The 15,305-nt window shown below is 39.0% G+C and overlaps 1 protein-coding gene and 1 pseudogene across 3 annotated transcripts in view; both read right to left on the bottom strand.

Moving 5' to 3' along the window:
- The window catches only part of SYNE2 (spectrin repeat containing nuclear envelope protein 2), a 283,558-nt gene that overhangs the window by 143,438 nt on the left and 124,815 nt on the right, over nt 1–15,305 (bottom strand). For all 3 annotated transcript variants that reach the window (XM_042989863.1, XM_042989864.1, XM_042989865.1), the window contains 5 exons: nt 14,867–15,132; nt 11,410–13,501; nt 9,427–9,749; nt 6,880–7,024; nt 5,862–6,080 (listed from right to left, as the gene is read on the bottom strand). In XM_042989863.1, the coding sequence (XP_042845797.1) occupies nt 5,862–6,080; nt 6,880–7,024; nt 9,427–9,749; nt 11,410–13,501; nt 14,867–15,132 (3,045 nt within the window). The remainder of the gene's footprint in view (nt 1–5,861; nt 6,081–6,879; nt 7,025–9,426; nt 9,750–11,409; nt 13,502–14,866; nt 15,133–15,305) is intronic.
- LOC122239251 lies at nt 4,363–5,649 on the bottom strand (annotated as a pseudogene).

Raw genomic sequence — 15,305 nt, 5'->3', positions numbered from 1 at the left:
CAAAGCAGTTATCTCTTCTGAAACACCTATAAGGCAGTTCGAATGAGCTTCACCAAATTGCAACTACTAAGAGGTTGGGTGACTGCTGGATAATTTTTCTACAGGTGACTTTTCTTTCACATCCCATTCCTACATGCCCAAAAAAGTAAGTCTGGTACTTCCTCATGCCCCTAACACCCATGCCAAAGGGAAAGCAGTCCTGACTAATCATGTATTTATCAACATGGCTATGTGCAGAACCCAGAACTACGTAACCTAATACATCACATGTCTGCAAAATGGAGTCCCGTCATCCTTGAACTCAGAATGAAGACACAGAAAATCAGATCCCTCCACGCACCTCTTCAGACCCCGTGGTCCTCACCTCAGCTGTACCCCACAGTCACCACATTCTGCCCCAGCAGCATTGTTAACTCTCCCGCCCTGACATTCAAACTCAAGTCAGGCACCTTGCAATCCGGACAGTACAGAGTAGCACTCTGGTCAACTACCTTTCTGATATCACGCTCATTGAAATGATAAACGAAAACCTGCCAAAGGGTCGAACGTAAAGCCTGTGAGAATTTAGCAATTCCAGCATAAATTAAGTTTCCAGGAGCTCAGTGGTCGAGCGCCTGCCAGAATTCCATGGCGTAAGGCTCAAGTTGTTCCGTCTTATATCTCTACCACTAAGAAAGCACTGGATTTGCCCACTGAGATTTTGGAGGCAGCATATGCTATACTTCAGAATATTACTCAGCTCCATTTATCAGAATGCTGCCAAGCTTGAGGGGGGTCTGGACAAAAAGAGGCACTGCTCTAGGGTCAGATTATGGGATAAACTGCCCTGCCACTTGGGCCATATGACCCAGTTGAGTCCCCGGGTCACTGTAGGGTGTAGGTATAGGCTGGCCTCTCAAAAGACCCAGTTATGGAATGTATGCTTTCCATCACCTCAAACCTGAATTCAGTTGCATCAGAAGTGCTGGTTCTCAGGCAGGCAGCCACACTTCCACCAGGGAATGAGATAGAAGGGTTCCACTGGGATGTCTGGCAACCTCCCTGCCAGGGAACCAGCAGGCAAAGAAAGGACGTGCTGTAGTGTCAGAGATAATGGTATCTAGGGTCTCGAATACACATCAAGGTGGAAAAAAGTAGGTCTGTAATCTAGAACTTAATGGAACATCTCTTGGCGCTTCCATGAAGAGCAACAACAGCAACCATGACCCAATAAGAGTAAAGCAACTGAAGGCCTGACCTTCCCAGTTCCAGTTCCCCTCGTCCCCCACACCTGTTCCTGGAGATCACTTTCCAAAATAAACCACCTGCCTGCAAGCCTCATCTCAGGCTCTGTCGTCCGCTGTAAGTTGGTAAGTGATTAAGGAGGGAAATCATTTTTATTGGGGCAATAATTGTACTCAAAAGCGAGGCCATTCTTCAACTTGTGATGGATAATCAAACTGTCATACATGCACCCAACCCAGTATTACTCAGGAAGAAAAAGAAATGAACTATTGATACAAGCAGCAATATGAATGCATCTCCCATGCATTATGCTCAGTGAAAAAATGCCACACTCAAAAGGCACAAACTATCCCAGTCCATTTATATGACATTCTGGAAATGGCAAGACAGATTAATGGTTGCCAGAGGCTGGAGGTGATAGAAGGGACTGATTACAGAGGTGCACAAGGGAACTATCTGGAGTGATGAGCATGTTCTATATCTTCATTTTGTTGGTGATCATGTGCCTGTGTTCATCAAAATTCAACAGACTTTATGCTAAAAAGGATAAAGACAGCTCCCAAATCAGTAAAATAGTTGCCACAAAAATTATGTATTCATTCTTCCACCTGAATGATTTCCTTTGGACACAGAATTCTAATAATATTGGTTATAAAACTTTTAGATTCACAGTCAATTATAGAGTCCAGAAAGGGAGAAGGAGCCGTAGTTGCACCATAAGTAAACAGAGTGAAAGAGACTGAAATACTCATAACCAGGAGATTTAGGAACCAGTAAAAGTCTTTTGGACTTTGGGTTCATGGGGAAGAAGCCAGCTTTCTACCTTCAATTATCTTTCGAGACAGGACTTTAGCACATTATGATCACCAAAGCAAAAATGATGACTCTGAATAACCAGAAACGAATAATTAAATCAAGCAGATTCTGTTTAAGAGAACAGGAAGGTAAAATTTTAGGGGGAAAAAAGGTAAATCAAAATTTAAATTTATTTTTCAAAATATACAAGTAAACAGAGTTTTAAGTTTTTGAAAATCTGCTTATACAAAACCTTTATCCCATACAGATACGGGATTATCGTAATGTCTTAAAAAAAGAAATTCATTCTGTCACACACAAAAGCACCAACCATGCCAATAGAACCTTGCGTGTACAAGTGTTTAGATGATACAATTTTTATTGAATGGATACAAGCTATTTTAGGTTTTCATTTTTATTTTGAGAAAGAGAGTGAACACAGTGGGGGAGGGGCAGGGAGCGAGGGAGAGAGAGAATCCCAAGAAGGCTCTGCACGGTCAGCAGACAGCCCAGTTAGGGGCTTGATCCCACAAACCGTGAGATCATGACCTGAGCCAAAAATCAAGAGTCAGACACTTAACCGACTGAGCCACCCTGGTGCCCCTGGATACAAGCAATTTTAAAATCCTACATCAATTTGGTGTGCGTAAATATCATTTAAGCTGATGGTTTTGTGGTTAAATACCAGAGTGTAAGTTTGAGACATTTTTTTTGGGGGGGGGGGTACCAAATTACTTTATTTGAAGGAATGCTACAAATGAAAGAAGTTAAGTAGATGTTTTGGTACAACTTCTAGAAAAGGGAAAGGTAACCCCAACACGCATGCACTGCCTCGGTGACCAGGGAAGTCACCCGTGTGGCGATGGGAAGACAGCCTAAGGCTTAGCTCTCATTATCACTGTTTCCCAAGGTGTGCTTGTCAAAGAGATACTGTGCCATGCCAGGTTCGGGAGCCCCCATCTTGCGCAGGTTGGTTACATGGTCACCCAGTTCTTTTTGAGACATTTTTTTAATGTTTACTTATTTATTTTGAGACAGTGAGGGCACGAGCACAGGAAAGGCAGAGAGACGGGGGAAAGAGAGAGAATCCCAAACAGGGTCTGCATGGTCAGCATGGAGCCCAAGGTAGGGCTTGATCTCATGAAGCATGAGATCACAACCTGGGCCAAAATCCAGAGTCGGACACTTGACCAATTGAGCCACCCAGGTGCCCCTAACCAGAGTGTAAGTTTGAATCCTCTTCTACCATTCACTTGTGAATTTGGGCAAGTAACTCCATCTGACCGTGTCTCACTTTCCTCGTCTACAAAATGAGGATAAAATAAAAATAATTACCTCATAGGATTCTTGTGAGGGTAAATGATAATACATATAACGTGCTTAGAACTGTGCCCAACACACGCTCCGTACCAGCCCATCATGTGTTGGAGTGGTTGTTCCTCTTACTACATGAGGGCATATTTTGTTTGTGATGCTCTGAAAAACACATTCTGCCAGCAAATATTGTCAAATGCTTCGATGAATAATTACAAAGCTCTAAATGAATGGGGTCTGAATTAATACAATATAATTGCAAATGGGTGTACAGTGATAGAAAGACAATGTAGTAAAATAGAAAGAATAAAAGCTCAGGATTACCCTAGACCTGGGTTTGAATAAGAGCTGTCACTCAAGAAATGTTTACTAACTGCCCACTAAGTGCAAGGCCCCGGTCAGATTCTAAAGTGACAGCAGTGAGCACAACAGCTGTGGCCCCAGTCCCGCAGCCCCAGCTCAATCGCCACCTGGGAGGTCTCGTGTCATCAGAAATCTCTCGGTGCCTCCATATCCCCATCAAAGACATCGCAATAATATTTAACTCTTGAGAGCAATGCAAGGATTTGGTGGCACACAGCCTCCTGTCCAATAAACAGTGCCAGTACGGACGGGAAAGATGGGGGCTAGCAGCTCGGCTAAAAAGTGAAATTTACAAAGTTTCTTAGAGTTGTAACATTCAAGAGTCTATGTACTAACCACACCCTACCAGCACTACCAAAATATTATTCATTTCCAGAATATCAAGTATTTAGGGGCGGCTGGGTGGCTCAGTCGGTTAAGGGTCCAACTTCAGGTCAGGTCATGATCTGGAGGTCTGTGAGTTCAGGCCCTGTGTCCGACTCTGGGCTGACAGCTCAGAGCCTGGAGCCTGCTTCGGATTCTGTGTGTCCCTCTCTCTCTCTCTCTGCCCCTCCCCGACTTGTCCTCTCTCTCTCTCAAAAAATAAACATTGAAAAAATTAAAAAAAGAAAAAAGAATATCAAGTATTTTTCTTTTTTCTTTTCTTTATATTATTTTATTATGCTGCAGTAAGGTAGGTATCTTGGATGACTCATTTAAGGAAGTTCACTTAATCCACCTTGACGAACCCTATATCCTCTCCACACTGACGGAAACACTGGTGGCAATTATTTACTAGGCAATTATTACTGAGGACATTATTTCTGGATCAGACTGTGCCAGTTTGAGCAGACAGGGCAAGAATGAAGACCCTGGCCAAATTTTCTCCCATGGCTTCAGTAGAGCTGCTGGTGACCTATTGTGCTCTCTCGGATGCAATGAGGCAAAAGGCAGGAGCATCAAGTTTTAAGCAGGAAAATATGCCAGTGCTAAACATTTCTATCCCAAATCAAGTACTGATTCATTATATTTCTCTCTTAAGTAAAGTTAGCAGGAATTTTGACATGAATAAGAGAGAAAGGTTTTCATTTAATGTTCTGATTTGTACTTCATTTATACCTGATAGATTAAAGAACACCCGAAGATAATTTTATACTATTTTTAAATTTCCTTTCTAAATATATGTGACGGCCTAAATCCTGAATCATGCTTAAATTAACATCTGTGATTGATATATATTATGGAGGGTTTTTTTTTTTTTTTTTTAGTTTATTTATTTATTTTGAGAGAGAAAGAGAGAGAAGGCAAGCAGGGAAGGGGCAGAGAGAGAGAGGGAAAGAGAGAGAATCCCAAGCAAGCTCCATGCTGTCATCTTGGAGCCGTACATGAGGCTCAATTCTGTGACCCCAAGATCATGACCTGAGCCAAAATCAAGAGTCAGACGTTTAACTGAGCCATCCTGGCACCCCTATTATGGAGATTTTCTTTAAGGTTTTCAGAAAGAGTATCATACATATTTTTAAGTCCATACTTTAACCATTAGAATTAATTTCCATAGCTAATAAGTAGTTAAATTCAAAATCAGTTGGTTATTGTGAATATTACCTAATTTTAACCTTTGGTGTTATGTAAAGACATTTTTTTTTTTTTTTTTGAGAGAGAGAGACTATGAGAGAGCAAGCATGAGCAGGGGAGGGACCGAGAGAGAGAGAGAGAGAAGGAAAAAGAGAGAGAGACAGAGAGAGAATCTCAAGTAGTCTCCATGTCCAGCAGTGAGCTGAAGCAGGATTCGATCTCACAACCCTAAGATCATGATCTGAGCCAAAAACAAGCGTCGGATGCTTAACCGACTCAGCCACCCAGGCACGCCAAGACAGTTATTTTTAAGAGGGGTTAATTTATAGGTACAATAAAGATTTTAAAGCTCCAATGAGCAAATACTTATTTATAAGTATTACCTATTGCCAAAAACATTGGCACTTTTAAGAAAGAATTTGAGCCATTTCTTGGAGATGATTTTACTAGGACCTGACCTCTATGAACATTTATGTGCTACGTGCCTGTGGTGTGAACAAAGGGTACCGGTGGAGGACTTGTTTTATATAAAAACAAACCGCCAAGTAGCACAACAATGTAGATGACAATTGTTAGGAAACTGGTTATAATGTTGAAAATGAAGCACTTACTTCTTCACTGACAAATTTCCACTCCCACTTTAGTTCTTCACACCAAATCTCCCACTCTTTGGCAGCCTCTAGCAAACTCAACCATTTGTCCCACAGAGCTGATGTGGTTCTGAGCAGACACACGTCGTCGCTGTCTGTGCACATGGGTCTTATGTGTCTGTGGACCCGGCGTAGTTTCATTAACTCTTCTTTGGTTGATGTAAGATTTGACCCCAAGGCCTTAGGAAAGAAAAGGAAGAGGAGGAATATAAGGTCTATTGATCTTTCTGAAACTTATGAACTTCTTACAATCTTGAGGAATTGATTCTCAGTCATCCCCAAGTGTTATCTGATCTATCTGTTGGTCCTTTTGGAAGCCAATTTAAGACAGATTAGAACTGCCTTAAGTATTACTGGGTTGCACACGAATTTGGAACTATGGTGACAAAAAGAAAGTGTTTTGAAAGGTCGATTTCTTAAAAGATCATTGTTATTTTAATGTTAGTCTCATATCTTACCAGGTAGTTAATCTGAACAATACTTATCAACCACCAATGTATTATTTCGGGTTTTTGTTGATATGTGGTAGGTATTAAGCACAGATGACTCAGAATGCTTTCATTCAAATCCTAATAACGTAATACCATAGATTTTAAGATGAAAAGAAGCAAAAACAAAAATTGCACAGTAATAATAAGAAGTAGCCAGAGTTTAGACTTAACAATAGTTGCATTAAATTCTCTGTCATTGATCCAGCAACATCCAACAAAATAACAAGAAAGGTAAAGCTTCAGAAAGAATGATCACTAAGAACAATCTGCTACGAGTTTGCTACAGTCCTGTGAATCCAACCCATGAAATCTCTCAGAACCACTGTTTCATGGTTCCCCTCGGCTTTTGGTTTGGGGTGTTTTGAGTGTCCAATTCAGGTGGGAGATTTCTGTGGGTCATAACAGAGCCACATTCCCTGCTGTCGCCACCTGTTCTTTCTGCCAATTTTCTGCATCAAATCTTACTGGAGATTTGCAAATACTATTACCTTGCTCTGTTCCAAGCGCTCTAAAGCTTCCTTGTAAGACACCGGCAACGGGAACATGGACTGCCCAAGAACTGTCTCCATTTGACTGAGGTGAGTGCAAATTTTCTCTTTAATTTTCCTATAGCATTTGTAATTCTCGAGACACCTATAAAGCACCGTTAGGAAAAAAGAAAGGATATTAAATTTTATTTAGTATAATATATTCTGGATTACCCAGAATGAATTCTGAACACTTAATAAAAAACAGAATGTAATTCTCTTTTTCTTATTCAGCGTATTACACCAAATTTTTATTGATTACCTCTTCCTCACAGGGACCTGCATAAGACTTTTAATGCAAACTTGAACAGGCAGATAAGACTTTCCTCAAAACACGTAAATTGTAAAGCTGCACTCTCAAACACTGCAAATGAGATATAAATTGGTACAATTCTTACAAAAACCACTCAGTCTTAAAAATGCTCATATCTTTTGAGCCATTAACCCAACTTCTGCAATTTGTCTTAAGGAATTAATCCTCACAGTAGGAATTTATTCTAAACCTGATAAAACCTTTTACACACTAAAATCTTTTTACTTATTAAACTGTTAATTAAAATAGCAGGGGTGCCTGGGTGGTTCAATCAGTTAAGCGCACAACTCTTGATTTCCACTCAGGTCATGATCTCAGGGTCGTAAGACTGAGCCCCACATCAGGCTCCGTGCTGAGTGTGGAGTCTGCTTAAGATTCTCTCTCTCCGCCCCTCCCCTACTCACAAGCATGCTCTCTCTCAAAAACAAATAAATAATTAAAAAATTAAAAATGTCAAAAATTGGAACATACCTTATACGTAACAAAAGATATAGCTAAGTAAATTACAACCATCCATTTTGTAAAATATTTAATAGCAAATACAATTACTTTTGTGAAGTTTTGTTACAATAAGGAAAAGAACACATGTTTTAAAGTAAAGGATAAGCAGCATCTTTTTATGTAGGGTAGTGTTCTGATGTATTAAAAAACTATGAATACAGTTATGTGTATAAAATTGATACAGTCTCAGTCTCTCACTGAAACCAATTAAAACTTTAGTATCAAATATATATTTTAAAATTAAAATATAATAATGAACTAGAAAGGAAGTAAGAAATATTCAGAGGCTCCCAAACTATATGGACGTGGAAATACAGAGAAACAAGCTGAGCTTTAGGGACAAAGACTTTGAGGGCATTTGCTGAGTTTCAGTTTTATTAACCTTTTCCTGGAACGCTGAGGGGACAGAGGATAAAGCCTCAACCCAGGATAGGTTTTAAATAGGAAATTTTCTCTGTAAAATATATATTTATAATATATATAACCACAAAGGACCAGCCTGCAAAATATCGCATACATCTCCACAAATTAATAAGAAAAAGTATGGGCAACCCAATAAAAATTGGGCAATGGCTTGGACAGGCATCTTTCCCAAGATGAAATATGAATGCCCAAGAAATATTCAATAAAGGGGCTCAAACACATTAATATAATAGAGATGCAAATTAAAACCATAATGAAATACCACTTTTCATCCATCAGACTGGCAAAACTTAAATCTCCCAACATCGAGGACTGGCGAAGATATGAAACATTTGGAATAGACTATGTTGTCGAACACTAGTCTGAGTAGAAGTAGGTAAAATTATTTGGAATTTAAAATGTGAGGTGTGCCTACCTTTTGACTCAACACCAGAATCCTCAGTAACTATTCAAATGAACCTCTTGCATTTAAAAATGTTCCTATTGGCACTAGTTGTGAAGGCAAAAAGTAGAAAAACTCAAATGTCTATCAATAGCTAGGTAACTGAATTTTGCTATAGACAAGAACATGAATAAACTTCAGCATCAAAATGATGAGTTTGAAAAAAATGAGGTGACAGAGGAACACACGTACATGAAAATGAAGCATAAACACATAGAAAAAAATATTTTAAAAAGGAAAGAAAGTGGCAAATAAAATATTGGGGATAATGATTAATTCTGAGGAGAAGAAAGGACCGCACAAGAGAAGTCAAAAGTCATGATGTTTACCTTTGAACCTTTAGGGACAAAGCTGTTTATTTTATTATCATCCTTCATATCATATGCAGACTTTTATAAGCATTCTGTTGTATGTATTCAACATTAAATAAGGAAAAAGGTAAAATAAATACAATAAAATATTTGCTGTGGTTTTCTATAGATAGTGATTTAAAAAGAAAATTTTTTTTAACGTTTATTCATTCTTGAGAGACAGAGAGACAGAGCATGAGCAGGGGAGGGGCAGAGAGAGAGGGAATCCAAAGCAGGCCCCAAGCTCCGAGCTGTCAGCACAGAGCCGGATGCCGGGCTCGAACCATGAACCGTTAGATCATGACCTCAGCCGAAGTCGGACACCCAACAGACTGAGCCACCCAGGCGCCCCATGCAGGTAGTGATTTTTAAAGTTTTCCATATTTTCCAAATTATTCCCAATTTGTAAATGTTAACTATAAAGAAAAATAAACCTTAATTTTGTTCTTAAAGCATTACCTTTAGAAAGAAGTACCTACCCTTCTATTTCAGCTTCCTTTATTTTGGCTGCCTCCCTCACGGCTGAGTCCTTCAAAACTAATCCGTGTATAGTACACTGGAGTTGTTGTTTGGCTTCAGGGCTGGATACAATCCCCAATTTCTCAGTAAGGTCCTGGATGTCTGCTATTGTGGATTGCAACTCCTCTTGTTTCCAGTGAGATATCTCCAGAGATTCTTCTGGATCAGCAAGGTCTATTCTACGGGATGCAATAATGGCTTCACGGGCAGTAAGGATCCCCATCGCCCTAGTGACTGCCTCGTTATAGCGTGTCAAACTTTCATAAGCATCATTCAAGACATCCTGGTGAATAGGAGATGAAACACTGTGACAAAGCTAGCAAACTTTGGGGATTTTTATCATTCTTGAATTTTTGTAGTGCATTCATAAGATGTCTGGGTCTTACAAGGGTTAGCGTCTCCTACTTAGTTTGGCAACATTATGCTAGCACATAAAGACCAATAACTTTTTGTTTGCATAAAGAAAAACTGCTTCCAGATTTGCTAAATCTACTCTAAATTCAAAAATACATCTCAGGCATCATGTCTAATGATACGTATTCCTGTTCTAGAACTCTTATATTAGACTATGAACTAAATAAAGCAATTGCATACATTTAATGTGTGTAACTTTAACCAATATTTGTTGGGGGCATAAAAAGAAAACACACCCTCGCCAAAATTTCTTGTGTTTTCAAATAAATGGCTCTGCCACTAATTTCAGTTTTGAACAAATCACTTAACGTATCCAGACCATAGTCTTCCTGCTGAAATAACAAATAGTTGATGTAAATAACTTTAAAGGTCCCTTCCAGTCCAGCTCTAATCCTATTATTTTAGAGATTTATGTCATCGTTCCTGGAAACTGTATTAAAATCAAATGAAGAAGTACTGAATTTACTCAACATTTGTTAAGTATCAATTTAAACATATTAGGATTCACAGTATGACCTTACATTTCTATAGCGTTTATACCTATCAAATATTGAAATATTATCTAATAAGTCTTTAAATCAGTGAAGGGAGTTCATTTCCCCATTCTATAAGTTTAATGTGACAATTCTGAAAACACAGTGAAAGGCATTATATTAAGTACAAGTGTTCCAGCAACGCCTAAGCTATCTCTCCTAATTATTGTGGAAAAGGAGGGAGTAGGTTGGACTCATTCTACAACACCAGAGGTCAGCAAACTTTTCTTGTAGAGGGCCAGACTAAATATTTTAGGCTTTGCCCGCCATCTGGACTATGACAACTACTCAACCCTGCTGGTGTAGCAGGAAAGCAGCCATAGACATTCTCTAAAGAAATGAGCATGGCCATGATACAATAAAACTTTATTTACAAAATCAGGCACCATGGGCAGATTTGGCCCATGAACCTTCATTTGATGACCCAAGCTCTAAAATCAGACAGACCTTGACTCGAATCCTGTTCTGTTCCTGATGCAGGAGCCTGAGAAAACTGTTGATGTTCCTGAACTTAAATTTCCTTATTTTGAAATAGAGCTAATGATAGCACACCCCCCCCCCCCCACAGAGTTGCTATGAGGATTAAAAACACAGTATTCAGCACGGTTCCCAGACACCGTAAGTTCTAAATGGATGCGGAGTTATTATTTTATGTTATTTTCTCTACACTATATTTCTTCTACTATGCCTCACTATTTCTAAAAACACAAACAAACCAAAACCAAACTCCATCTGAACTCAACAGGGGTTGCCAGGGGTATAGAAGTAAAGGCTTCACATTCCTCTTTCCTGTCTATAAAGCACTGTATTTAGATGTAAATTGAGGTGGGATTGTAAACTGGTCCACCGCAAGTTTCTTTTAAATGGCTATTCTATGGAGAATGTTCATGTAGAACCTATAACTGCTTAAGAAGCACAGATATTACCTAGAGTAAAAGCTAAAACCATGCAATAAAAAGAAATGCATTAACCACCTAATTGAAAAAAAAAACCTACTGTGCGCAAATCAAGGCTTGTAGCAAGCTGCATGTGAAGATCTTCAATGTCACGTAATTTTGCCTCCACATCATTAGCTCCAGAAGAATTTTCTTCTCTTTGCTTCTCAATGATGGTCACAGCTTTCACACTATCCATTTCTGCCTGAACTTGCTCTTGAAATGCTTCACAATTATCCTTCTCATTTTGAATATGTTCAATGTCCAAATTTATAAGCAAAGGCTGCTCTAACTGAGATTTTATCTGCTTCAAAACATGTAAGGAATTTTCCAGTTTGTCCTGAAAATTCTGTTCATTCACTTCTTTGGGTTGGGATTTTAGTATGCTGTTTTGGAGAACCTTGCGTAACTGGTCATTTTCTTCTGCATACAGCTTTATCCGCGGCATTTCTTTCTCTTTGAAAGTGTCATCAAAGGCCTTACTTTCATTCAATGTCTTTAGTATCTCTTGACACAAGCACATGGCTTTCTCAATTCTCCGATTCAAAATCTGAGCATCGAGCAAACTGCTTTCTGGTGAGGTCTGGGGCATTTCTAGCACTGCTTCGGCTCTTTTCTTAATTTGCAAGTCCATAGCCCTCAATTTACTTAGTGATGCCTGATATCTGCCACGGTCTGCCACATGGTCTGCCAACTGCTTAATTTTTTCCTCGAGTTCCTTTTCTTTCTCAACTACTTGGGTGTGTAATTGGTCAAGTTGGGAACCATCCCAGCTTAGTCCTATACACTCAAACACTTCTTTGAGTTTCCGTACCTGTAGGATACTAGACTGAATACCAGTGAGTCGGTCTTTAAGGCCACAGAGCTCCTTTTCAACATCTTGATTTATTTCTTGATTTAATAGCAGCTCGTTGTGCCGTATATGGTCAACCTCCTTCTGAAGCACAGATGTTTTTTCATGAAATTCTCTGTAAAAATGGATCTTGCGTTCCACTTCATTACATTTACTTTGAATTAATCTTTGCGTTCTATGGGCTCTAGCCTTAAGGTTTTTCAACTGGTCATCCAGAAATAATCTTTCAAACACATTTAGATCCTTACAGATGTCTGTTTGTTCCCGAAGGTGGGTCAAGATCACACTCTCTGCTTCTTGCAATTCCTTCTGAGAACTCATCAAAGTGACACGCTCATGTTCTAGTTCAGTTTCTGTGGAGGCTGTTTTCACCTTGGGATTTATCAGTGCTTCATTTTCCTGAAGTGAAAGCTGAACCTTCTCTATTACGGCAAAAAATCTGCTCCTTTCTTCCAATTTAAATTCTAATTGCTGTGATCTTTCCGTTGACTTTAAAACTAGCATTTGGTACTGATTCTGTAAGTCCTGTAGGAGGTGATTTAAATCATTGCTCTCATCTGCTGGAAGATCAGGAGTATTATCTTTGACCTCTTCAACCAAGGACTCCACAGCTTGGTGCTTATCCAGAATGCCATCATGTGTCATCTTGCACTTTCTGATCTGTGAAAGTATGTCATCTGGGAGAAGGGAAATGGTAGGAGCGAGTTCACCTAGCAGATTCTTGACCCACAGGATAATCTCTCTCATCCTGGTCCTTGTTTCACACATCTTGATCTGATTTTCCACCTCTGTGTTTAATGGCTCCGAGGCTTCCAATCGCTTCTGCAAATTATTCATTGCATCTTCCAAAGTATTCTTTTCTTTTTCTCCCCAAATCCTCTCCATCTGAAATTCAGCTTGCCCCTTCAAAGCCAAAAATCTCTGCTTGATAGCACGGAGTTCAGTGGCCAAGGCAACTGTGCCTGGGCTCCCCTCCTGTTCTTCTGGAGAGTTCAGCCCTAACTGCTGCTGTTGCTGCAGAGAAACGTCAAGGTCTTGGATCTTACGCATGAAAAGTATAAATTCATCATTTTCTGCTACTTGCTGAGAATACTTCTTTTGAGCCAACTGTTGTACTTGTTCCCAACTACGTGCAAGTTGCTGGATCTGGCTTTCCAAAACCTTCTTATCCATGTCAGTCACACACTTTGATAAATTTTCCCATTCAATTTTCATCTTGCTTAAAGAATCTTTCTCTTTTTCTATCGATGCCAGGTAGTTTTTCATTTTGTCCAGATAGGCTGCACTGTCCAGTGGTCCCCTAGAGAAAGAAAAAAAATGGAGCTTATTAATATACATCAACATGAGGTTAGAGTTCATGAAAAGAAATTAATTCTGCTCTGAATTCACAGAAGAGAAGACTAGGTTGTCTATAAAAGCATTCTGTCTTTAAAATCAAAATCAGGACCTTGTTTAGTGTGGCTTTCAGTTAGTGTGTAACAATACAGAGAACTCGTAAAAATGCAGAACCACAGGAAGGGAGTGAAGAGGGAAGGGAACGATATATATGTAAAAGGACTTGGTAACTGTAAAGTACTTGCACAAAGGTGAGTCTAAGCCTAAGAAATTATCACAATGTCCAACCACTTTGTTACCATTTTACCGACAATAACGAATAAGAAAGTATAATCAGTCTCGTCTTTTGAATATAAAATTGTTTCCTCAAAGGGATATCACTGAAAGTAAACCCCATTTAGGCAAAAGTACAAAATCAAACTTTTTACTTTAAAAAAAAAATGTTTTTTTAAGTTATCCCTACAGCCAATGTGAGGCTTGAACTCACAACCCCGAGATCAACAGTTGTTTGCTCCACTGACTGACTCAGCCAGGTGCCCGCCTCAACCTTTTTAATAATGACAAGGTATTTACACAGTAAGACTGTATCTACAAACCATTTGCTATTATCTTCAAAGCCAAAAAGAGTATATATATGTAAAAAGAAATCATTAGAATGGATATATATTCAGTAGGTTCTGAACTATTTCAACCAATTATGCTGATACTGAACAAGTGTATACATAGAATATTTCTTTCCACCCCATAGTTCAGAATAAAGTCTTGACAAAAAGAGTGCTGAATTCCATAGAATTTAAATCCATTTGGAAGATACTTATAGTGTGAATTAATTGTTTAAGAAATTAATTTTTAAAACATAATTTAATTATAAAATTAATATAAATAATATAAAATTTACTGCATGAAACAACAGTTTTCTTCAATGGCTTCCGTATGTAATTAATTTCCATATTGTACTGTTAAAATCATAATATCGTCTCATAGTATAAACTCTTAAAACCCTGGGCCTGTCCAAGGTAGTGCAGCCTATCTGTGCTTGAATAAAAAGAATGCAAGACCTAAATTGTTTCTTTTTTTTTTTTTTTTTAATGTTTATTTTTGAGTGAGAAAGAGAGAGAGAGAGAGAGAGAGAGAATGAGCGGGGGAAGAGCAGAGTCAGAGGGAGACACAGAATCCCAAGAAGGCTGCAGGCTCCAGGCTCTGAGCTGTCAGCACTGAGCCCCATGTGGGACCTGAACCCACCAACTGTGAAATCATGAACTGAGCTGAAGTCGGACCCTTAAGTGACTGAGCCACCCAGGTGCCCCAAGTCCTAAATTCTTACACTTACACTTTTAGACTTTCCTTTTCTGTCAACAAGGCTTTCACTGAGGATTCAATGGCAGCAAGGCGTTCCTGAAAATCCTTAAGGAAACAATATTGGCTTTCTTTATTTTTCTTCAAAGTAATAAGTGCCTGAAGCAGATTGTCCAAATAGTTCACTGAATACCCTGCGTTGTGAAGAACCAAGGCACTTGTTTCTGCTTTATTGAGATACTCAGTTTGTTCCAGTGGTTCAATGGCTGATTTCTTTGCGTCCAACTGGGCATATAATTCCTAAAAACAAGTCATGGAAATTAGTAAATATAAATTCACTCCCTCACTCACTCATTAATTTCCTTCCTTCCAGTAACATTATATCCCAAGAATAGGTTTTAAAAATTTCATTTGCATACAGAGAAAGTAAGGTGCTGAAAGATTAAAAGACTTTTTTTTTCCACTGGAATCAT

The sequence above is a fragment of the Panthera tigris genome, chromosome B3, assembly GCF_018350195.1.
Source record: "Panthera tigris isolate Pti1 chromosome B3, P.tigris_Pti1_mat1.1, whole genome shotgun sequence".
In the NCBI taxonomy this organism is placed as follows: Eukaryota; Metazoa; Chordata; class Mammalia; order Carnivora; family Felidae; genus Panthera; species Panthera tigris.
Note: the sequence above shows the minus strand (reverse complement) of the source record. Positions and strands in the feature narration are given on the sequence as shown.